Below are 23,617 nucleotides of genomic sequence, written 5' to 3' on the forward strand. Positions count from 1 at the left end.
TTGTTTATCAGAAAATATAGTCAATTGGATGTAATTTATTCACTTGGAGGTGAATTTTTGAGTTAAAATCGCTTATGTAAAACGACTCTGTGAAGAACAATTTTTTTTTTTTTTTTTTTTTTTTTTTTTTTTTTTTTTTTTTTTTGTAGCCCATGATAGAATTTTTTGTAATCTATGATCGAATTTTTTGTAATCCATAATCAAAATGTTTGTTTTTTTTTCTTGTAATCCATGATCGAATTTTATTTTTTATTTTTTATTTTTGTAACCCATGATAGAATTTTTTGTAATCCATGATCGAATGTTTTGTAATCCATGATCGAAATGTTTGTTTTTTTTTGTAATCCATGATCGAATTTTTTGTTTTTTGTTTTTTATGTAACCCATGATAGAGTTTTTTGTAATCAATGATTGAATTTTTTGTTATCCATGATGTAATTGTTTTTTTCTTTTTTTGTAATCCACGATCGAATTTTTTGTTTTTTTTTTTTGTAATGCATGATCGAATTTTATGTAATCCATGAACGAATTTTTTGTAATCCATGATAGAATTATCTGTAATCCATGATCGACTTTTTTGTAATCCATGATCGAATTTTATGTAATCCATGATCGAATTTTTTGTAATCCATGATAGAATTTTCTGTAATCCATGATCGACTTTTTTGTAATCCATGATCGAAATGTTTGTTTTTTTTACTTGTAATCCATGATCGAATTTTTTGTGTTTTTTTTTTTTTTGTAACCCATGATTGAATTTTTTGTAATATGATCGAATTGTTTTTTTCTGTTCTTGTAATCCACGATCGAATTTTTTGTTTTTTTATGTTTTTTTTTTTTTTGTAATCCATGATCGAATTTTATGTAATCCATGATCGAATTTTATGTAATCCATGAGCGAATTTTTTGTAATCCATGATCGAATTTTTTGTAATCCATGATCAAATTTTTAGAAAATTTATGATTTTTTTTTTTTAATCCATGATCGAACTTTTTGAAAATTTGTTAATTTTTTTTTTTAATCTATGATCGAATTTTTTGAAAATTTGCTGTACTTTTTTTTTTTATTTCTTTTTATCCATGATCGAATTTTTTGAAAAATGATGATTTTTCGAAAAGATGTGAAAATCGTGATAAAGTTTTGATTATCATGATGTATTAAACATTTAAACCCAATTTTTAATTTTTATTGTTTGAGTTTGCTGTAAATTTTTTTTTTTTTTTTCCATGATCGAATTTTTTGAAAAATAATGATTTTCCGAAAAGATGTGAAAATCGTGACAAGGTTTTAATTATCATGAGGTATTAAACCATATTTTAAATTTTTATTGTTAAAGTTTTTGTTGAAAAAATTGTATGTTGATGGATTATTTATGCAAAAAAATGCATGTTATTATATTTTCAATACAAAACTGTATTTTTTTTATCTGTTGTTCATGGATTTTTTAGTTGGAATGACTAATGTTAGCCGGCTCTTTGAAGAATTGTTTTTATTATTAATTTTTTAATACAAAAAATGTATGTTCTTGATAATTGAGTTGTAGCCATGTTTGGAGCTTGCATTTTGTATTATTCTAAATGTTTGTAATTGATATGTACGAAAATATTATTGTCCTTTTGCAATAACAAATAACAACGAATATGACTACATGAACTACCGCAACATATTATCATTACATATGGTGATTATTTTTCTTTTTGAACTGTCAGGTTAATTTAAACTTTTTACATCTTAATTTAGATCGTATATTACTAATTTTATGCTTTATTGTAGTCCATGTATGTTGATATACTTATTCCATGATAATTCTATGTTTATCCTTTTGTGTGATGTAAATTAAATGTTGAATGGCGGTTCATGCAGGGGAAGAACATATCAATATTCGCATATTCATTCAAAAACATGAAAATTCTTAATGGAGTACCCTCATTTTTTATTGAATTCCTAAAAAACAATATTTATAATGAATTTTAATAATTTTTTCGGATTTTTTTGAAGCTTTATTCTGACCGATTCACCTGATTTCGATCTGGATCGCCGATTCGCCGATCCGGATCGCCGATTCGCCGATCGGAATCGATTTTTGAAAAGCCCGATCCGGGTCACCGATCCGGTTTTTAAACCATTGGTTTCAAGTAATCCATATAGACACGATGTCTCAAATATCAAATTCAAGCCGGTCATCAGCTAGTTCCGTAATGTATCAAGAATCAAAGAGGTGGATCAAACCGGCCATCCACTAGTTTTGAGTTTGTTCGGTTGACTTAGCTAATTTTTTTCTAAAAATATAAATAAAATTTAAAAAAATTTACAAGGCCTAAGAAATTGAAAATCTTCCTAAAATCAATAGTTTTAATATGATTTACGCACTCTTAGGTCCTGTCATGATTAAAGGAGGTGGATGCCTATTTCGATTCGACTGGAGCGCTTCCAAGGTGAACAATTTTTTAGACATTATTTATTACTGTGGCGAAACTGTGTACTCTATTTGCATTAACATGGATATTACATGTCACACCTATGCACTATTTCAAGCATATTGGAAGTGGGATTTTAAGTGATATTAAGTAATTTTCAACTGAGAAGTGTCTATGTTTATAAAGTTTTAATTGAAATTTTAAATTGAAAGGCTAAGAAATATCTAGGTTTCTAAAGTTTTAATTGAAATTTCAAGTTGAAAAGCTAAAAAATTATCTAGGTTTTTAAAGTCTCAGATTAAACATCTTGTGTCGACACACATAAAAAGTCTAGACATGAGTCCATAATATAGAGCACATACTTAGTGAATCTGATAATAAATCATCAAAAAATTAGTTTATTTCAAATAGATATAATTATAATTCCTATCAAATGGATTAATATTTATTAACACACACATACACATCTATATATATATATATATATATATATATATATATATATATATATATATATAGCATGTTTCTATAGGACCATATTGTCCAGCAACTACCTCAGGCAAAATAACTACTTGGATTTTTTTTTTTTATTCAAATTTGTTTAAAATAAAAAATAGTTTTTGAGTTTTTAAACAAGATCTTGCCCTTCCAGAATTAGACAGTTCTTGTGCAATCTTGGGATAGGTTTTAGAGATCACATCCCTAAAATTTGGGACATAAAAATATTCCTAGCATAAGTTTTGAGCAAAAACTAGTGGGATCATAATAACAGTGAAAGGTTCTAGTGCTAAAGTAATTTAAGGGTAGCTCATTTGGGAGACACCCTAGAGAGAGGGGCAATTGAGGGAGAGATTCTTGAGCAAATGCTAGTGAGAGAGAGAGAGAGAGAGAGAGAGAGAGAGAGAGAGATGCTAGAGAGAGAAAGATGATTTGGGAGCAATTAGAATGAGATGAAGGATTAAATATTTAAAAGTCCCTCACTTGTTACCCTTCATCCTAGTTGATGGTTTGGAAGTGCATCTGAATGATGTCCAAGCTGTCCAAGGAACGAAGCGGTGAGAGGGAGAGGAAAAGGAGAGATTAAGAGGTATTCTAAAATACCTCGCCTTTTTTTAATAACGTATCAGGTATGTTTTCTACCGATATTCAAATAACGTATGAGATATGTTTTCTACCCATATTCAAATAACGTATGAGCTATGTATTCTAAAATACCTCGCTTTTTTTAATAACGTATCAGGTATGTCTTCTACACATATTCAAATAACGTATGAGCTATGAGAGAGAGGAAAAAGAGAGATTAAGAGGTATCCTAAAATACCTCGCTTTTTTTAATAACGTATCAGGTATGTTTTCTACCGATATTCAAATAACGTATGAGATATGTTTTCTACCCATATTCAAATAATGTATGAGCTATGTATTCTAAAATACCTCGCTTTTTTTAATAACGTATCAGGTATGTTTTCTACACATATTCAAATAGCGTACGAGCTATGTATTCTAAAATACCGCGCTTTTTATAACGTCGCTTTTTATAACGTATGAGGTATGTTTTCTACCCAAAGTCAATAACGTATGAGCTATGTATTCTAAAACACCTCGCTTTTTTTTAATAAAGTATGAGCTATGTTTTCTACCCATATTCAAGTAACGTATGAGCTATGTTTTCTACCCATATTCAAGTAACGTATGAGCTATGTTTTCTACCCATATTCAACGTAATAATCTATGTCAAAGTGAGGATAATTTAAGCAAGACTTAGAATTTTTTTCGATGAAAATATGGCTTCTTTTCATCCATACAAAACGCTAGCCTTTTTTTTCATACCACACCCATGGAAACCCTTTCTCTTCCTCATTTTCTCACCCATTCAAAACGTGAGCCTTCTCTTCTTGAATGAAAACGCGAGCCTTCTCTTCTTGAATGAGGAGAAAATTTTCATTTTCTCTCTATAAAAAACCAAAAACAAGCTCAAACCGCAGGTCCTAAGCGGATCTTTGTAAGTGTAGACCCTTTCTATCTCTATAAGCCTTTTCTCTCGTACCACACCTATGGGAAACCCCTTCTCTTCTTGAATAAATAGAGCATTTTTATTTTCGCTCTCCTAAAAAACTCTTGAATAAATAGAGTATTTTCATTTTCGCTCTCCTAAACAAGCTCAATCACCATCCATAGCAAGCCCTAGGCGGTGTCTTTGGCCGCCTTCACCCCAAAGCTCCCAAACTATCTCTCCGCTCTTGAATCTCTCATCTTTTTTGAAATAGCACTTGGCCCGTAGTCGAAATTGGGGGATCGATATGCCCCGTTTTAGAGCTCAATTTTGTAAGCGATAAGCTAGGGTGGATATTGTATGCAAGCAAATTTTTTACTGATGCGAGGGATGCAAGAAAACTTTTTAGATTGGCAAGACAATTTTGAAAAGGTAGGATGCAAATTTGCTTTTAATAGATTCACACCATCCAAACAGTCCAACAGACTAATAAAAAAAGATGATAATATTTCATAATAAAGGATGAAACAACTTAATTTTTTCAATATGCAATTTGGGGATCTACTTAATAATTAATACATGATTATTCTCAAAAAAAAAAAAATCGTGAATTTTAAGTTTTCCAACACTTCGATTTCACCATCTAAGAATTAGATGGTCTTTATACAATCTCGAGACATTATTTTTTCATGTACATAGAGGGTACAATCAAGATTTTTTTTTTTTTAATTGAGGTTAATCTATAAGTTGAAGAGGTTATACCCCCAGAATTTGGGGTCCTAAAATAAATTCTAGATGGAGTTGGGAGTAAAATATCTTTTAGCACAAAAAATTCCCACTAGTTCCCACACGAGCTAGCCATAACCTCATGATCTAGATCAATTACGTGCTTTACTGATTTTGTAGGCTTGTCCAAGTTTTGACACAGGTGTATCCCATGATATACACATCATATTCATGCTATTATATTTTGTATAGGGTTCATATACTATAAAACCGCTCACTTGTGATTCAAAGAAGCCACAATCATTTTTATCTATTGAATGAGAAATTCAACAGTCTAAAGTATATCACAAAATTCAAAAGATTACATTTTGAATTTTACACCAAATCAATAGTAATATCAGCCACCTGATTTCACTTCAAATGGTCAATGATTGTGATCACAAAGTTAAATGATGTTATTTGCACAATTTTTTTTTTTGTTTATCATTGTTCATTCTGTATGGTCAGGATTCATCGAAAAGTCAAGACCAAAAAGATCATGGCCGTCCGTCAACGTGGTCCCACCATACTTACCCTACTGTGTAGTAAATTGTAAACAAAGGGCAGCATAATCATATACCACGTGTATTATCTTTTAAAAAATTTGATGCCTAAACTTTATTTGCCTCCTTTTTGCTCTTTCGGCGAGTCAGCAACTGTATACTGTTGCATGGAGTGTTTGTTGAAAATTGAGAATCTCTCTCTCTCTCGATTTTGGCTGAAAGCTGAAAATCTCTCTCTTCTCTCTCTATTTTAGTTGAAAGTTCAAAATCTCTCTCTTAGATGAGATTGTTCGTTGAAAGTTGAAAATAGATGATATTGTTTGTTGAGTTGAAATTCTTTCTCTATCATGTCCATATCTCGTGAGGTCGAGATGATCGAATTGAAGGTTTTTTGACGTCATAACGACTTCTTCTAATGAATTTTTGAAGTCCTTAATTTGATTGTTTAGGGCCATACCGTTGTATAAATGTTTCTATATATAAAATAAGGTGCGTTTTGTATAAGGTTGTTGCCCTAAACGATCAAAGTAAGATGCATCTTCAAGTAGTATTGAAAGATGTTGTTTCCGTACTAAAAACCTTGATGATGGCTTCAAAATCTGTTTTATCTCTAATTATAAGATTTAAAGTTTAAAAGATAGTGGAGCTAGGAGCATATCTACAAAAACTTGAAACTCTTGAAAATTGTATGTCTAAAAAATGCATTACAAAGAAGAACTATTTCTAAGACTAGAAATCTATTTTTTTTCATGTCCATATATTTTGATGTCGAGATGATCCATTTGAGGATTTTTGGCCATCAAAAAAACTTCTTGTAGTGAATTTTTGAAGTGCGCCTTTAATTTGATTGTTCAAGGCTTCACCCTTATATAAGCTTTTTTCCTATAATATAATGTTAGTTGAAAGTTGAAACTCTCTTTGACTCTCTCTCATGTGGCATCTTTCTCTCTCTACTCAGCATGGTTGAACTGTAAACTCTCCTATGTACTAAAAATCCCTCTCTCTCTCTCTCTTGGGGCAGCTTTGCTGATTATTCTAGTGAGAAGTTAATTATTGTGGGAATATAAATATGAGGATACTTTTTCTTCTCTTTGTGAGCTAATATAATAATCCATAAAGCTTAATTACAATCATGGGTGTTTGTGTTGTGAGTTAAGAGTGTTATTGAAGGACTATGGAATCAAGAATGGAAGAGTATGCGGTGTTGCAGAGGATTGGAAGAGGAGCATTTGGAGCTGCAATATTGATCCAACACAAGACAGAGAGAAAGAGGTGAGCTTCTGATTCAATCTTCATCCGTCTGATATTGAATTTCAATTGAACTAAAAAGAGAGAGACTGAACTTTTCTCTATTGGGTTTACACTAGAACTCTCCTCTCTCTCTCTGGTTCAACAACAAAGCAGAGAGAAAGATTTTGATTCAATCATCTTCAATCTGAAATTTCAAATGAACTAGAAAGAGAAAACTTTTTGTCTATTGGGTTTGCGGTTGCACTAGGAAGGCTGAATTTTTCGTATCTCTCTCTGGTTCAACAACAATGCAGAGAAGCAGAAGTGAAATTTTGATTCATTCTTCTTCCATCTGAGATTTCAATTTGAACTAGAAAGACTCAAAAACTTTTTTCTCTATTGGGTTTGCACTAGGAAGGCTGAACTTTTCAACTCTCTCTCTCTCTCTCTCAGGTATATTCTGAAGAAGACTCGGTTGGCCAGGCAAACAGAGAGATGCAAACTCTCTGCCTATCAAGAGGTTACTTAAATTCAGTTAATTACAGTCCGTAGTAAACAAATTGGTGCCTTTTCACTAAAAAACAGTAAAAGAGGAAGAAGAGACTACATTGAGTTCATGCAATTAATAGACCAGTCTAATTAAAAAGATTATGAAAATTTGAATGAGAAAGTGTGTTTTTTATTAATATTTTCTCATTTCACATATATGGTTTCGTAGAATTAATTCTTCTGTTTTCATGTATTATATTATGGATGGTACATCGGGAGTTTTGCATTTGGATAAGTTTGGATTTTCAAGGAATGGTTTATTTGATTTAAGCTATTCCTAAAGGATTAATGATGTTATGAGCAATGAATAATTACACCCAATATCTAATATTTTTGCCTCATCAATAGGTTTCAGATTGCTGGTTTTGTGATATTAGTCTGCACTCTGTACTGTGCAATATCAGTAGCTTAATATCTCTTTGTTTTTCTAGATTGCATTCTTCAAAGGTCTTGAAGACCAATCTATGGACCGATTGTTCATCGACATTTTTGGTGTAGTCTAAGTTGGTTTTTTGTTGGATTTGCGCTCTGGTAGTTGTCTTGTGGAATTACCAGCCCTCATAAAATGCATATGAATATGAGATGACAGAAAGAGCACTTGTTCTGTTTCTTTGCAATTGGCATCTCTTTAATACTTTGAAACTAGTAAATAATGGGTTGTTTTTATGATTGTCAAGACCAAGTTCATCCAATGTCTTATTGGGTTTTGACCTCTGAGAAAGATTTTTTTTTTTTTTAACCTTTGCTTTCTGGATTTTGCAGATGGCTTTGATTGGAAGGATTAGAAACCCATACATTGTGGAATACAAAGAAGCATGGGTAGAGAAGGTAACATCAGATCCATTCTCTAAATTTGCCCTCACTTGCATGCATAGAGTCTGCATTTGGGGACTTGAACTTGAAGGCTTAAGAGCAGGTTGAAATCAACCATTGCTTACTAAGACTACAAATCAGTACCAAAAAGCTTCTAAAATTTTCACCACCAGTTCATTGATCATTAAGTCTGAATTCTTACAAGTTATGCCACTGCTTCCTACTGTAATTCAGGGCTGTTATGTGTGTATCGTGACGGGTTACTGTGAAGCAGGAGACATGTAAGTTTCTGTTTCTTGTTTCTCTTAGGAATTCTTGAGCTTCCCCCTCCTTTCATCTTAGACAGATTTGAACATCTGTGAGATTCGTTCTCTCTCACCTCCCCTACCCCCCACCCCCGGCCTCTCTCACACACACCTACAAGGATACAAATTTCAGATGTTAATGTAGCGGCCATGCGCACTACTGAAATGACTTTTGCATGTTTTTGGAAGTTCAGGGCTGACATGATCAAGAGGTCTAATGGTGCATTGTTCCCAGAAGAGGTGAAACTTTATTACAGTTGCCAATTTGTTAATAACCAACTATAGAACAAATTGATTTGTACATAATACATAGGTTTACTCGATTTAGAGATGATCTGCAGTCTTGCTTGGAGATTTCATGGTCTCTTTTAGCCTTGTTCACTGTTTTTGGGTTTATCAGAGGCTCTTCAAATGGCTTGCTCAATTGTTGATTGCTCTGGACTATCTTCACTCTAACCATGTTCTTCATCGAGATTTGAAGGTGGGAATTCAACTGTGCTATCAACCCAAATCTAAGACTGTTTGATGTCTCACGAGACCACCGTGCTTTTCAATTTAAATTGGTTTGCAAGGAGATGCAGAAAATGTTTATGAATAATTCCGTATGCCACCAGTATATTTTTATTAGCAAATTCCAGTGAACTTGTTTTCTAATGTACTTGTTTTTAATTAATTTCTTATTGGATTCATTATTCTGCCATGGGTGTAATTCATTAAGAAATTTCTTGTCTCCATTGATTCTTAAGTGGTTGCTCTCTCTCTCTCTCTCTCTCTCTCTCTCTCTCTCACACATATCATCATCGCATGATTTACCTGTACCTTATTTCCAGCTGAATCTAAGTGTCTTTATATCCAGTGTTCTAACATTTTCCTGACTAAGGACCTTGACATTCGACTTGGTGAGAATCTAGATACTCAATCCTCTGCAGTTATTATCTTTTAGACTTCAGTAAAAGTGAAAACGAATGCTTCTGAAGGCTACTACTTCCCCCTGCAATTTCCTTTTTTTACTGAAAGTTTACATAAGATCATGTGCAGGTGATTTTGGACTAGCAAAACTGTTAAAAGCCGATGATCTGACATCCACGGTACGTTTCTGGCTTTTCTTATCAATCTTTATAACTCAATTTGGATGCTCTTTAACACATTATATAGTGGTATCAATGAAATTTCTTTTAAATCTAAAAACATTTCAAGTATGCACGTATACCGATATATGCAAGTGAGGCCTTTCGAGAGCATAACCAGTGATTTAATTTGTCAAAACTGATTTGGAACAATGAAATTGCACCTGAAAAGAATCAAAATTAATGCCCAATCCAGGTACGAATGTCACAACAACCTTGATTTTGGAGAGTGTTGATGGTGCTATACTGCTGTCTAATGTGCAGGTTGTAGGAACTCCCAACTATATGTGCCCTGAGCTCCTTGCAGATCTTCCATATGGCTTCAAGTCTGATATCTGGTCTCTAGGTACGCTTTCACAATTGATTCCCATTATTAAGTACTCTCTCTCTTTCTCACTCTCTCGCTCTCTCTCTCTCTCTCCTGTGAGTATTTATGTTCTGAACCTCTAACTGCATGGTGTGGAAAATTTATTTCTTACTTTCTTTTCTTCTCATTTGGTGTATTGAAGGTTGCTGCATGTTTGAAATGACTGCACACCAGCCAGCTTTCAAAGCATCTGTGAGTATCTCCTCCAATTTATACTTTTACCTCTTCCAACTCGCAAACCGTGAGAATTTGACATCCAATATGTACTTCATAAATTCATGCCATACGTATCCCATTGGAACTCGAATTTAGCAATTTCACTTAAATCAATTGGAACAGGACATGGCTTCACTGATAAGTAAAGTTAACAGATGTTCAATTGGACCACTTCCAAGCATATACTCTTCGTCGCTGTGAGTTAAGCATGTTTGTACTTCCACACATTTGATTAGCTTTCTATGATGAGAGAGAGAGAGAGAGAGAGAGAGAGAGAGAGAGAGCTCATGTGTGCTTTGTGCTATGTAGGAGGTCACTGATAAAGAGCATGCTAAGGAAAAACCCAGATCAAAGACCAACTGTAAGTCCCTTTGTTTAACAAGCAGTAGCATTCATTCAACTCCTTCACAATGCAACTAAATAACACAGTATAACCATCTCAGGCAGCAGAACTCTTGAGCCATCCTCTCTTGCAAAAACATGTCGAAAAATGCCTCCCTCCTCTTTCCCCCACCTCCCACTCTTTTCCAACCATGAAAACCGGTAGCCACATGACCATGAGCCATTATTTCAAAAGCAATTCAAGCGATGAAGAAGATAGCCCCTACGCACCTGCCAGCACCAGCAGAACACTCACCCACAAAAGTCTTAAGTCACTGCAAACTGATGAAATGATATTATGTAGCAATTATGGGTCTTTCAGTTCAAGCAATGAAACTTCATCCCCATCAAATTTCAAAATCCATGACGTTAAAGAAGCTGAAGAGAACCCATCTTCAACCTTGTTGAAACCAAAGACTAAACCAATTTCTAAGCCCGAAGGGCCACTGGCTTCACCTAGACGCAACTTGAAAGCGTCCTTTATTGGTGGCACTCCAAGAGTGGACCAGTTACCTTTCTCACCAAGACACAAATACCTTAAACCTAATTATGCTCCACATGATAAAACCAAGAAAACCATAGTATCTGTATCTCCAAAGATGCCTTCAACCAATTCCTATAATGGTAAGAAGTTAGAAAGCATGAGAAAGAGAGGATACTTTAACAACCCTTTGCCCGAGAAAATAAAGAGGCCCACAGTAGCAGCATCTCTACATACACCTTCACCCTATCTCTCTAATGATAAGAAGCTCGAAAGCATGAAGGAGAGAGGGCACCCTCATGAATCATGTGGTCAGATAGAGGAAGAAGGGTTTCACAGAGGATTCAAAACATGAAAGGTGTTATTCACGCTGAAGATGGGAGCCTGGAAAACGAGGACGATAGTGTCCTTGCTAAGTCTAGTGAACATACAGATTACCAGAATAGATCTGATGCTCTGGAGTCACTGCTAGAGATTTGTGCACAATTACTTCAAGAGCAGAGGCTCGAGGAGCTTGCTGGTGTGCTTAAACCATTTGGGAGAGGCGGGGCCTCGCCAAAGGAGACTGCCATCTGGGTAACAAAGAGCCTCAGAGGTGTCAGAGACGAACAAAACAAAGAATCTGTTAGACCATTGTTTTAGGCGCATTAAATATGAATTGCTCTGAATCAAGCTCAACAACCATCTTTTGTAGTGTCGAATCAATTTTGAGCTTCGTTAACTGAGGGAGCCTTGAAATCATGGAACATCCATGATTCAATCAAATTAACATAAAGGTGACAGCAAACCGATTGTCGGACACAAGATATGAGGATTTGATTGAAGAAAGAAAGCTAGTGAATTGATGTGGAACTTGACTAGATGATTAAGTATGATTTTAATTACACTATTTTTTGTTTTTTATTCATCTAAAGGAGCATCCGCAATTTTCTGCTGCCTTCACACAATTTTTGTTTATTTATAATAAAAAAAAAAGACAACAGAGAAAGAAAATAACAATAAATGGGAGAGGGGAAAGAAATCAGCAGACTTCCTTTTATGGCCTTCCAATCCTACTAAAAAATTATACATTACAATAATTAAAGAGGGAGAGAAAAAATTCCAACCCGTAAGCAATATAAGACTACTTAAAAATGGCCATATATAAATTCCAAATTAATTTGGCCAATATATTAATTTGGCCAATACAATGATAAAGTTAGACCTAGAGAGAGAGAGAGAGAGAGGGAGAGATATTACATCAGCACCATTTTCTAAAAAACCAAGACCAGACTCACATTGAATTGGCCACGGCCTCTTCACATTTCTCCTCTGCATGATCACCTTCTTGAGCTTGACACCCATGGCAACCGCTCTCATCCACAAAGTTGGGGGGTTTTGGAATGAGTCCAAGAATCTTAAACATTAGTTGGTCCGCATCATAGTCATTGTTAGGGGTAGTGAGCAACTTTTCACCAGTGAAGATGGAATTTGCGCCAGCAAGGAAGCAAAGGGCTTGTTCTGGCATCGAGAAGCGCACCCGACCAGCAGAAAGCCTGACCATGGCCTTAGGCATCACGATTCGAGCAGTTGCAATCATTCGAATCATCTCCCATATCTCAACTGGCTGAGGAACGTGAGAGTATAATTTCTATGTGAGCTGATTCTACACCATCACTAGAGAGAATTCATGAACGAAGTTTGAAATTCCAGGTTTTGGACATAATTGGTTGAGAGAAAAATGTTCTTTTATTTATGGAGAAAACAGAATATAGGCCCAAGTTTGCCAACATTTTTAGACAATGGTGCACGTATTGAAACTCAATTATCATAAAGATATACAGAAAAACAAATATAACAAGCATATCTCATGGGTAAAAATGGCCGCATTCTTTGCTTTTTTTAAATAAAATGATCCCTTGTTCTTTAGACGGAATAACATTTTTTAATTTTTTCTAAGGTTAGAAACAACATATTCATAAGATGAGCGTAGCTGAGACGAGGATGCTAAGATGGATGAGTGGCAAAACAAGAAATGATAGAATTCAGAATGAATATATACGAGGGAATTTAGGTGTGGATTCAATAGGCGATAAGATGAGAGAAAGTAGACTTAGGTGGGCAAGCCATGTACAATGTAGACGCCGGTTGGGATGTACGATTTTGTTCAAGTGGAAGGCTCTAAAAGGGCAAGGCCCAAAAGGACATAGATAGAAGTAGTGAGAAAAGATATAGTGACTTTTGGTCTTACCGAGAGTGTAGCCCTTGATAGAAAAGAATAGAAGAACATGATTCATGTAGCCGATCCCAAATCATTGAGTTAAGGCTTGAATGATGATGATGAATTTTTTTAAAAATAAAAAGACCCTTAATTCTTCAGATGCAATACAGTTATATTTTCAATAAAAAACAAGGTTGCATCGTTTCATGTGTTAATGCACTCTAAACGATTTGGCATTTTCAACATTTCAGAGGAAAACCAGAACTACTCCAAAAGCGATAGACACAAGGCCATGAAAAAATACTTGACTCACCTTTTGATCTTGGAGTGGTGTCCCCTTAACTGCAAGCAAGGCATTAATAGGAACACTCTCGGGGTGAGAAGGAAGGGTTGCCAGGGTATGAAGCAGACCAACACGATCCTCTTCAGCTTCACCAAGCCCAATTATTCCTCCTGAAGTTAGGAGACATCACATTATAGTACCAAGTACCCTGATGTTCTCAAGGTGATAGTGTATAGATTTCATTAAGTTGTATTTTCATGAATGTCACCCTCTTTTAGTCTACAGGTTTTATATTTGTGAAATGGATAATATATCTAACAACGAATGGAAAAACCACATGCAATGACCCAAAACTTTAACATGATCTATGAGACAACCAGATAATATAATTTGAACAACCACATGCCGAACGTCCATGCTTCAATAAGTAATATACCCATTGGACAACTTTCCAGGAGACTAATTTTCACATCAAATAATATAGAATTAAAATATTGGAAGAATTTCAAATGAAATTTATCAGGAACATTGGGGTTTTTTTCCCTGAAATTTTCAGGAATAATCCGAACATCTTAAAATTCAGCGCATGTCAGTGAGTTTAACAATAGTAACTGCATCTAGTAGTTGCACCAAAAATAACAATATATTCACAACTTTTTCATAAAAAAAACACAGCTAAAGAGCCCTTCTTTCTTCTCATTCTTCAAGAAGTCCAAAAAAATAATAATAATAAAGAACAAAGGGCTAAGAGGATACTATTGTCCACCAAAACCAGAAACTTAAAAAGTTCTTGAAAGATTTAAATGAATCATCAAGCAATGGCTTCTGTATGTATTATTTTACCTGAACATACACTGATTCCAGCTTCACGAACATACTCAAGAGTTTTCAGCCGATCATCATAGGATCTTGTTGAGATTATTTTTGGATAATATTCTCTTGAGGTGTCAAGATTATGATTGTAAGCTGTGAGACCTGCCTTCTTAAGCTCCTCTGCTTGCTGCTTCTCTAGCATGCCCAATGTGCAACACACCTCCATACCCATTTTCCTGTCAAGGCAATTAAGGAAGCGAACAAATTCAATAACTAGAAAGATTGTTGCTTAACAGAATCACAAGAAGTTACACATTACAAGGTTTATACAATTATAAATAGAAAGGTTTTATGCCTCGTTCATTTTTATCCATCAACAATATATGTATCACAGAACTGAAAAAATATGTACAGCACAAACTGTGTGACCTACAAACACTACTTCGGTTATTTGACTCAATCAACCATTTGCCGTTCAAATGGAACCAGCATGTAACACTATTGTGACACTTCATTTTAGAGATATCACAATTTAAAACATTGAAACTTTAACCATGGCAAATATTATTCTCATTAACCAAAGACAGATCAGATCTTCAATGTTATTTATCCTTCTAATGCTTGAAGTAATGGGCCAAAAACATTAAAAAGAATAAGGAAACAAATTCAAGAAATACAAGCTACTCAAGAAAAATACCCTGGCATCGAACCATTTGAAGAAAAACCAGCTCCTACTTAAAAAAGAAAAAAAAAAAAAAAAAAAAAACCTCACTTAAGGAAAAACGAAACCAACTGAAGAAATACATCAAAAATTACATCCTTGCATGAAACAACAGAAGAAAAAAGCAGTGTTAGAAAGTGCGACTCAGGCCAAGTAATCGGTCATGGCCCGAGGAGATTACTCAGACCGAGTCCGAGTAACTCGGCCAATCAGTGCCAAGTACTGTAGCAACAAAAACAAAGGCTAAAAAATATATAAAAAATCCAAAATAATAGGAAATGTATGTTTAAAGTAAGAATAAGCAAAACACTTCAAAATGATGTTAGAAACATAGTAAAAATATAGAGGGGTATTTTTTAAATGATCCAAGAAAGAAAAATAATAATAATATTCCCGAGTGGAGCCCAAGTAACTCAACCGAGTAGAAACTACTCGACGGATTTCTCAATCACTGCCCCAAAGTGCACCACTTGCTCGTATCCAGCCTCTTACCCTGTATCACTTACTGAAGTGGGGGCCACAACATCATGTGTTCCAATCCTGCCCCGTTAACATGTCAAAAAAAAAACGAACACTTACATACATCATACTCAGCCCCAACCGTCTTGGACCATACACCACTCAAGTAAGATTGATATACATGCCTCCACTCCCCCTTTCACCATTCCTCCAAACACTGTTCAAAAAGCTCAAACTATGTGGCCAACTCAATCGTTGACAAAACTGAGTCAAGTTGTCAAGTTTGCTTTGAAAAACTCACCAAATTTTCCAAATTTTCATGTGAATAATTTCAAATAAAAATAGAGCGATTGTTGTGGGAACAAACCCAGTTTGCCACCTAGGTCCAATTCCAATGGAAGAGACCATGTACTTGTCAACTTAAAATCAAAATTAGGTAAAGGGGAGAAAAGGACACATGCTGAGTTTTTTAATAGTAAAACTCGCAAATCTTGGCAAGTCGAGTTGACTCCGGTGAGTTTATTTGAATTGAAGCAAGTTTTCATTCACGCCTCCAAATATAGCCCATATTAAACCAATCTAAAAGCCGGCAGTTGAAAATGATACATCTTATGTGTGAGAACAAGGTAAAAAGCAGAGAGAACCTAAGGACACCTACCCTCAATTAAAATGACAAAAGTCATCCTTACATAAATCCAGCCTAATTTACTCACCTATCCTAATAACCATATTGCATAATTGATTGCTTCTGTAGAAAAAATAAGAGGCCAATAAGGAAGGTAAAATCGACATATGATGCGTGATCTTGGGATTCAAAATAAAGCCCCAAAATGTTGAACCACATAACAAGTGTAGTAGTTAGTTACCGTATTAAACTACAATTAACGCAAGACATCAGAACCAAATAGAAACTACAAGCCTTTGTACGAGGAATAACAAAGCACAAGAATCATAATCAGTGAAAGAGGACACAACAGTGAACTTGTCCATAAAAATCTAATAGAAGATATGCACATTAAACTTGACATAGCAAAAGAACTTAATATGAAAATCAAACCAATTACTTGAAAGAAAAGTTGAAATCACGGAGCACATCTCGCCCAATGGCTCCCACAAAAGCTAGGGTACGCAGACCTCTGAACTCTCACAATCTCCTTCTCAAAATAAATTGTTACCAAACCTCTTTTCATCATCTCAGTTTGTTTTTCACAAACTGTTATGATATGCATGGGTTCTTCACAAAATACTAGCCGCTTGTCATACAATTCTTATTCCCTAAATCTCTGCTTGAAATAACATTGCTCAATTCTCCAGGCCCTTTTTGACTTCTGCTAACCTGCCAATGCCTTCATTTTCTAGTCAGCCTCTAAATTCATAATCAGCAACTGTTTTCAGTTCCTTAATTTCATTTTCAATATCTATTCTTTATTTCAGTTCCTTAAATTCTTTTGTAAATGCCAAACAATGTCAATAAGAATATTCCGATCCATCTCATGATCCGCGCCATAAGTTTCTTCAACTCCATTGACCACCATTTTCCTTCTTTTAAGAAAAGTTATTTCCTAGGGGAAAATTTTATATTTTCATTTTCAGATTTTCTTCTCTGACATTTCGATATTGCTGCTTCTTCAGTTTCATATACATTCTCTCCGATGGATAGCCCCCATAAATTTGGAAAAAACTATAACTGATGCACTCCTCCATAAAATGTAACCAGTAATTAGTCTCCTCTGGTTTCCATTGAAGATCAAATATACCCAAATTGAAACAGCAAACAAAATATTTGAGCAGTCTATCACTCCGGCAGCTGCCTGACTGAATTTCTCAACTGAAGAGCCTAGCAGGAGAAAAAGCCGAAGCAGTGGGATACGACCTTCCTCCGACTACAGCAGTAATGTGAACAGATCCACTGTGGTACCAACTACCAAATCAGAAAAGGTGCTTTATTTTGGTCTTGCCAACTAGTGGCTGAAACAGTGATGATGCAGAACATCTGAAGGAGATGCACAATCAGGTCTGAGAAGCTTTGACAAAGCTATGACAACTACAAGACCAATGCAAATGGGCACCATCTATAAAAAGCATTTGCCGAAGGAAATCTAGAACAATTTATCTTCAAAAGGAATGGTATCCAAGAGTGTCTAACAAGTCGCTCAAATATGGAAAGATTGGACCATGGCAAATTCTTATAGAAGATAGGGAGCAATGCTTAAAAGATCAAGCTTCAAGATGGCTACAACATCTTCCTTATCTTCCAGTTTCAACACTTAGTGACTTTATAGATGACATAGAATAGAACTAGAGAGAGAGCGTGGAAAGAAGTTTCCTGAGCAGAAAGCCAATGAGAATGAAGATATCATAGATGGTGTGCATTACCACCAAGGCCAATTTTTCCCAACCAAGGGAGATTGGAGAAAGAGCAGTCTCAAAGAACAATGTCGACTTCGATAGGTTGTAACTTTGCTTTCATGTGCAAAGTACCTAATATCATGTATGTTTTTCAGGGTAGCTCGATGAGACGAATCAAACTCTAGGAGCTATCAAGTCCAATTTACAGAAAAATACAGTATTTGACTAGAATCTCAGTTTTTTCTGTTTCCATTTCTTTCAGGGGTAGTCTCGATCTGAAAAATGGAAAAACAATAGTCAGATGGTTACTTCTAAAGTTTTATGGAGGAGTGCAACAAATATAGTTCTGCTCCAACATTAAGGGACATAAATTTGAAAGAAGGCATACCAATTTGAAGAAGGAAGAGCCTTATAATGAAGCAGAGAGAAAATTGCAACAAGAAAACAAAAGAACCATCTTTCAAAGCTCCAATTGAAGAGAAGGCCAAGAATAAAATATGGCCAGTTGAGTTGTGAATAAACTTATGGATTTGACATTCTTGGCAATTAGAAAAGGATTTGACTGACTAACCGATGTTGGCTATGGAAATCACACAAATACAAGGAAGGTTGGCAATTATGAATATAGGAGCTGCCCAGAAAATAAAGGCACCAACTAGGCCACGTTTAGTGAAAGGACAAAAAAACTGAATATCTTAGAAGAATCCAACAATATTCTGTTAAGTAGAGAACAAGATAAACATGACAAGATATGAGTATTTCGTGAAGAATCCATATGATAACATTTTTTGTCAGAAAGAAATTAAGGAGATGAAAGAAGTTTTGATGAATTTCATATTCTGTGAGAGTTGAGAGGCTTGCATACCCTAGCTTTTGGAAAAGCAATAGGAGCAAGTTGTGCTCCCTTGATTTCCATTTCTCTTTCTAGTTGTTGATTTAATTTTTCCATTATTCATCTCTTATTTCTGTTGTTGCATCAACAGCCCATCACCAAATACCATAAAAAGGCTTACTTAAGAGGGAGCTATTATAACATGAAAGTAGTCGTGTGAGTATGGCTAACACACCTTGCAATTATTTAGTTAAACAACTCTTCATATTTAGTGATGAAGGCTAGCCAAGTATCACTAATTTTAAATTTTAAGGTGCACCATAAAAGGTATCATGATGGGAAAGGTAACCACGTACTCTCTAATTTAACTTTTATCATAACTGAATGAGACAGGAAACTAAAGATTACTCAATCCAATTTTCCCAATATGAAACACACCTTATAGCCTTGACATAGTCAAGAATTTGGTTGAAGTTTGTTTTCCTACCCACTGTGTCTCTCCATGCGGCACCCATACAAAATCTTGTACTGCCAGCCTCCTTTGCCTGCAAAATTTCGGAAAATATAAATTGCATTTAACATAACGGATATAAACACAAATAAATCTTACAAGGCACATGAGCAAGGAATAGATTAACATTAAATCCTATGTTAATAGGAGAATCTGTGTCTAGTTCAGATATACTCACCTGCCTATAATTTGCCAAGTCCATTGTGACATGTCCATAGAAGTCCTTACAACGTGCACTTATATATTTAATAATTTTACGACTTGTCAATAAAGAAAAATAAATAAAAATAAATTGAAAATAAAACAAGTGGGTCCAAATCAAAGAAACCCGTATACAGATCGTACACTCATGCGGCCATGAATATCTTACAAAAAGGAGACGCATCCGTGATTTCTCAATTATGTGGCCTCGCATGTCCATAAAGCAGACATGCCGCGCCTGGAAATCCAAAAAAATAAAAATTTCCAGACATGGATTTCCTGTGCTTGTATGTGTGTCTTGTATGTCAACAAGCATGTCTAGTACATTGGCATGTCGGATTCTCCCAGTACATAGATCACATCTAGTACACCTTCAGAAGTTCATAATTTATCTATTCCAAAATACATCAAAACATATTGGCCCATATCATAACTTTAATGTAAACTTACATAAAAAAGAATTTAAAATGACCTAACCAAATGAGCTCATACTAAATGTCTTTGCATGCTAAAGGATTCTTTGACAATGAGAAGAACTCCCATATGAAAATAAACACATGGTAACCACTCTATCTATCTCTCTTTATTCTTGTGGGATAGACTGCCCATACGAATTTTCTACTATCAAAAGTTTAAGATCTGGGTTTTATCGCTCTTGGGAAATTACAGGTTCCAAGCGCTTCAAGGGCTTAAGGGGGGGGGGGGGGGGGTGGGGTTTGTGAGGGCGGTGGCAGGTGTATGTGTGTAAGCTTTTAAATCAGAATTCAGACCAAAACTGTACTAGTTTAATAACCTAGACACAAACTAGTATTGTTGCTGAAAGCAAAGTAGACAAATGGCAACCTCTGGGTAAAACTACACCTGGAAGAAGTACCAACCGAACAGCTCGATAACCATCAGCAGCTGTTCATAATATTTATATCGAATAGTGGCTTTCTTTACATCCTCTCAAACTAAAATAGCAAATACAAATGAGCAACTAATTATGTAGAACACACAAAATAAATCATCACATTTATTACACAACACAAAATAAATCATCACATTTATTACACAGCACAAAATACTGCAATGGGCGGCTAAGCACATGAAAAGTGAATATAAAGCACAAATGGAATCTACCTTTCTAGCTGCCTCCATGACATCATCTTTGCTCATGAGCCTTTGGCTTTTCACCCCAGTGTTGTACCTAGACGACTGTGGACAATAAGAACAATCTTCACTGCAACCTCCAGTCTTGATAGAAAGAAGAGTACATTGTTGCACTTCCCTAAATTTCTGGGTATGTCTATGGACTTGAGCCTGCAAAATTTCATCCATTTTCATAACTAAAATCGTTATGTCCTTAAACTTTTACCAGATGAATCCAGTCATTGCCAAGAAGAGATGGTTGACGTTTAACCCCTCCTTAGTAGAATTGGGAGCATTAAAATAACGTGATATGCAATAAAATTCTTCTGGATAACACAAAGAAGTACCAATTTATAACAACAGTCTATCATAACCGATAGCTAATAAATATTGCATTGAACGTACTAACGATAACAATCTGATTTCTTTTCCGGCTTACCGGTTTATTCTTTATTTTAAAACTTAAAAGTGAAAACAATCAGGAAAATTAAGTTTATGCCAGTTCAGTAACATAATTCATGGCAATTACAGATTTCTTTTTTAAGCTAGAGAAATCAATATTAATGATGGATTTTGATATACTTGCTGCCTCATGGAGATCACACGTAAAAAAATAAAACAGGGAAAACCATCAACAGATGATGATAAAATAAAATAAAATTGAGTAAAGTAAATTAAATTAAGTAAATTCCCCAAAATAAATTTGAAGATGAATATTTCAGCCACTCAGCCATAAAGGACCCACTCTAAGCAGAGGCAGAGCCTCAATTAACATGCATGCGAAGGCAGAGTCACAGAATGATAGGAAATAAAAAATTTCAAATGGAAATAAATCATGGGTATAATAGTCGAAATAAATAAATAATGGGTATAAATTTCTAAGTTAAAATTTTCAATCTTTACATTTTAAAATCCTCGATGATTTTCCATACGAGTAATACTAGCACCACTGCATCAATTTGCATGGGGTGAAAGTTATTTTGCAATGCAGTTGGAGATAACCCCGAACTTATAAATCTATAAACAAAAAAAAATATTAAAGTTTGAATCTTTGAGCTAGTACTGCAAGTAATTAAGCGAAACTATCCAATTAAAAACATTTAAAATTAATATAAACCTTTTTCTGCCAAAAAATTAATAAATTAGCAAAACCCAAGTCATAGTTCCAAGAAAAAAATGAAGAAGAAGTTTTAAAGAAAAATGAAAACTGAACTTTCAGAAGGGAAAAAAAAAAAAAATGAATTGGGGTGCCATTATTACTTACGCCATGGAAGAGTAAATCAAGAATGGGAGAATCATAAATGGCGTTGATAGATTCTTTGGTCCAATGGTTCCTTGGTCCCTCTGCAATACTCCTTTCTGCCTCAATAGCTGCGGCCGACGCCTTAGAGTTCAACGAATATGGCTCCGGAGAACACGAGAAATACCGAACCAGAGGCCATCTCAGAGAAGAACAATGGAGAGATCTCCTCATCAACATCTCTCAGTCTAAAGTTCTCTCTGTGAATTTGGGGTAAGTGGGAGTGAAGTCCGAGATTCAGAGAGCTAATTTATAGGGGAAGAAGGGCAGGTGGAAGGAGTTACGAGGGATGATGATATGCACTCACAGCCCTTTCTTTCTCTCTCTTTTTTCTCTCTCTTGTTTTTTTTTCCCTCTCGTTTTTGTTTGGAAGCTGGTTATCTACCAAAGCTACCCATTGTTCGAATTTCCAAGGGAAAGTTCAAAAAAGATAATTGAAAAGGCTAAAAATTTCTAATATTTCATTTCTCTGTCGGATTTTGAAGGTCTTAATACTTGAACTTAGGGGTTCTGCGGCTTAAAAATATGTCGGATTTTTTAACTTTTGATTTTGAAAATCCCAAGCTCTCTAAAGTCCAACTGTAAAAATCCAAAGTTTTCCCTGCATCCCCAAAGAGAATCGGGAGAAGTAAAAAAAAAAACATAAAAAGATAGGTATGAATGCAATATTCAAATTTAAAGTATTTTTGATAAATTTCCCTTGAAAAAAATATTTTAAGATATATTTTGGTAAAAAAATTTAAAAAAATAATATGATTCATGAAGATCCTGGAAAAGATAGAAAGGATTTTTTCAAGTATATTAGTCGATCCCTTTAGAGGAGGGACTAAAAAAGTAGAGAAGGAAAGAGGGAGTATTGAATGTTGCATATTCTATTTAACTTAGGCTATAAAATATACTTAAAAGATGGCATATTCTATTTTGGGTGAGTTCGATGGGGGAGAGGACCCTACCTTGTTAGATTTTTTTTTTTTGGGGGGGGGGGGGGGGGGGGGGGGGGGAATGATTTCATGCAACGGATTTATAGTTATGCAACGGATTTATAGTAATACGATACAGCAACCTTCAAAAGTTATGGTATGACCATTTGTTTGATCCAAATTTTGAAATATATAATATTTTCATTTTAATGAACGATCACAAAAAAAAAAAAAATTTGAAAACACAACGTAAAAAGTATTTTTTTTTTACCCCAATTAACTTAAGCCGTTTATTTTGGTGAGATGTTTAGATCTAGACCTTAGAAGGATTTTTTCATTTTTATTTTTTTGGATAGCTTTATTATCATTAGATAAACAATGTTAAAAAATAAATAAATAAATGATAGATTCGTTTTTGGAGGGGAACCATTTTGACCATATCTAGAGTTCAAATTGAATTTATTTTTTTTTTTATTAGTGAGATGAAAAGAGTATGTGTGCAAAATTTTGTGTCATACAAATACCACAAACATGATTTTCTATAAGTGTCGTTGCATCGTACTATGATACAACCGTTGCATTAAATTATTGCCTTTTTTGGGCAAGTCAATGGGGAGAGGACCCCTACCTTAGTAGGAATTGAGCTTAGGAGATAGCGTTGCAAATCGTCAAGCCCTAATCAATTAAGGGGCATTTTGATAGGAGGAAATTAGGAATCTTAAATAATTGAAATCCAAGGAAATATATGG

At 34.7% G+C, this 23,617-nt stretch overlaps 2 protein-coding genes across 4 annotated transcripts; one reads left to right on the plus strand and one right to left on the minus strand.

Annotated features, from left to right (window-relative positions):
- Nucleotides 1-6,475: 6,475 nt before the first annotated feature.
- LOC18448530 (serine/threonine-protein kinase Nek5) lies at nucleotides 6,476-13,719 on the plus strand. 3 transcript variants are annotated; one of them, XR_016057468.1, is made up of 13 exons: nucleotides 6,476-6,951; nucleotides 7,363-7,429; nucleotides 8,221-8,286; nucleotides 8,506-8,552; nucleotides 8,771-8,816; nucleotides 8,977-9,057; nucleotides 9,433-9,475; nucleotides 9,615-9,664; nucleotides 9,968-10,049; nucleotides 10,213-10,262; nucleotides 10,410-10,496; nucleotides 10,596-10,647; nucleotides 10,730-12,000. XR_016057468.1 is itself a non-coding variant. In XM_088869430.1 (13 exons), exons 1-13 carry the CDS (start codon nucleotides 6,854-6,856, stop codon nucleotides 13,642-13,644), a joined length of 801 nt encoding a protein of 266 aa, XP_088725556.1. In that variant the 5' UTR covers nucleotides 6,476-6,853; the 3' UTR covers nucleotides 13,645-13,719. The 3 variants fall into 3 exon arrangements, 2 of the variants coding, with proteins under 2 accessions (XP_088725556.1, XP_006858653.4); XM_088869430.1 differs by lacking the exon at nucleotides 10,730-12,000 and adding an exon at nucleotides 13,600-13,719 and having other exon boundaries at nucleotides 10,410-10,483; XM_006858591.4 differs by having other exon boundaries at nucleotides 10,410-10,483.
- On the minus strand, nucleotides 12,183-22,813 carry BIO2 (Radical SAM superfamily protein). Its single transcript, XM_006858590.4, has 6 exons — nucleotides 21,913-22,813; nucleotides 20,640-20,819; nucleotides 19,244-19,350; nucleotides 14,475-14,680; nucleotides 13,662-13,801; nucleotides 12,183-12,754 (listed from the first exon to the last, which is right to left on the minus strand). Exons 1-6 carry the CDS (start codon nucleotides 22,126-22,128, stop codon nucleotides 12,422-12,424), a joined length of 1,182 nt encoding a protein of 393 aa, XP_006858652.1. The 5' UTR covers nucleotides 22,129-22,813; the 3' UTR covers nucleotides 12,183-12,421.
- Between the last annotated feature and the right edge of the window lie 804 nt (nucleotides 22,814-23,617).

This window comes from Amborella trichopoda, chromosome 6 (genome assembly GCF_054954075.1).
Source record: "Amborella trichopoda isolate Santa Cruz 75 chromosome 6, AtrichopodaSantaCruz75HAP2 v2.0, whole genome shotgun sequence".
NCBI classification, from domain to species: Eukaryota; Viridiplantae; Streptophyta; class Magnoliopsida; order Amborellales; family Amborellaceae; genus Amborella; species Amborella trichopoda.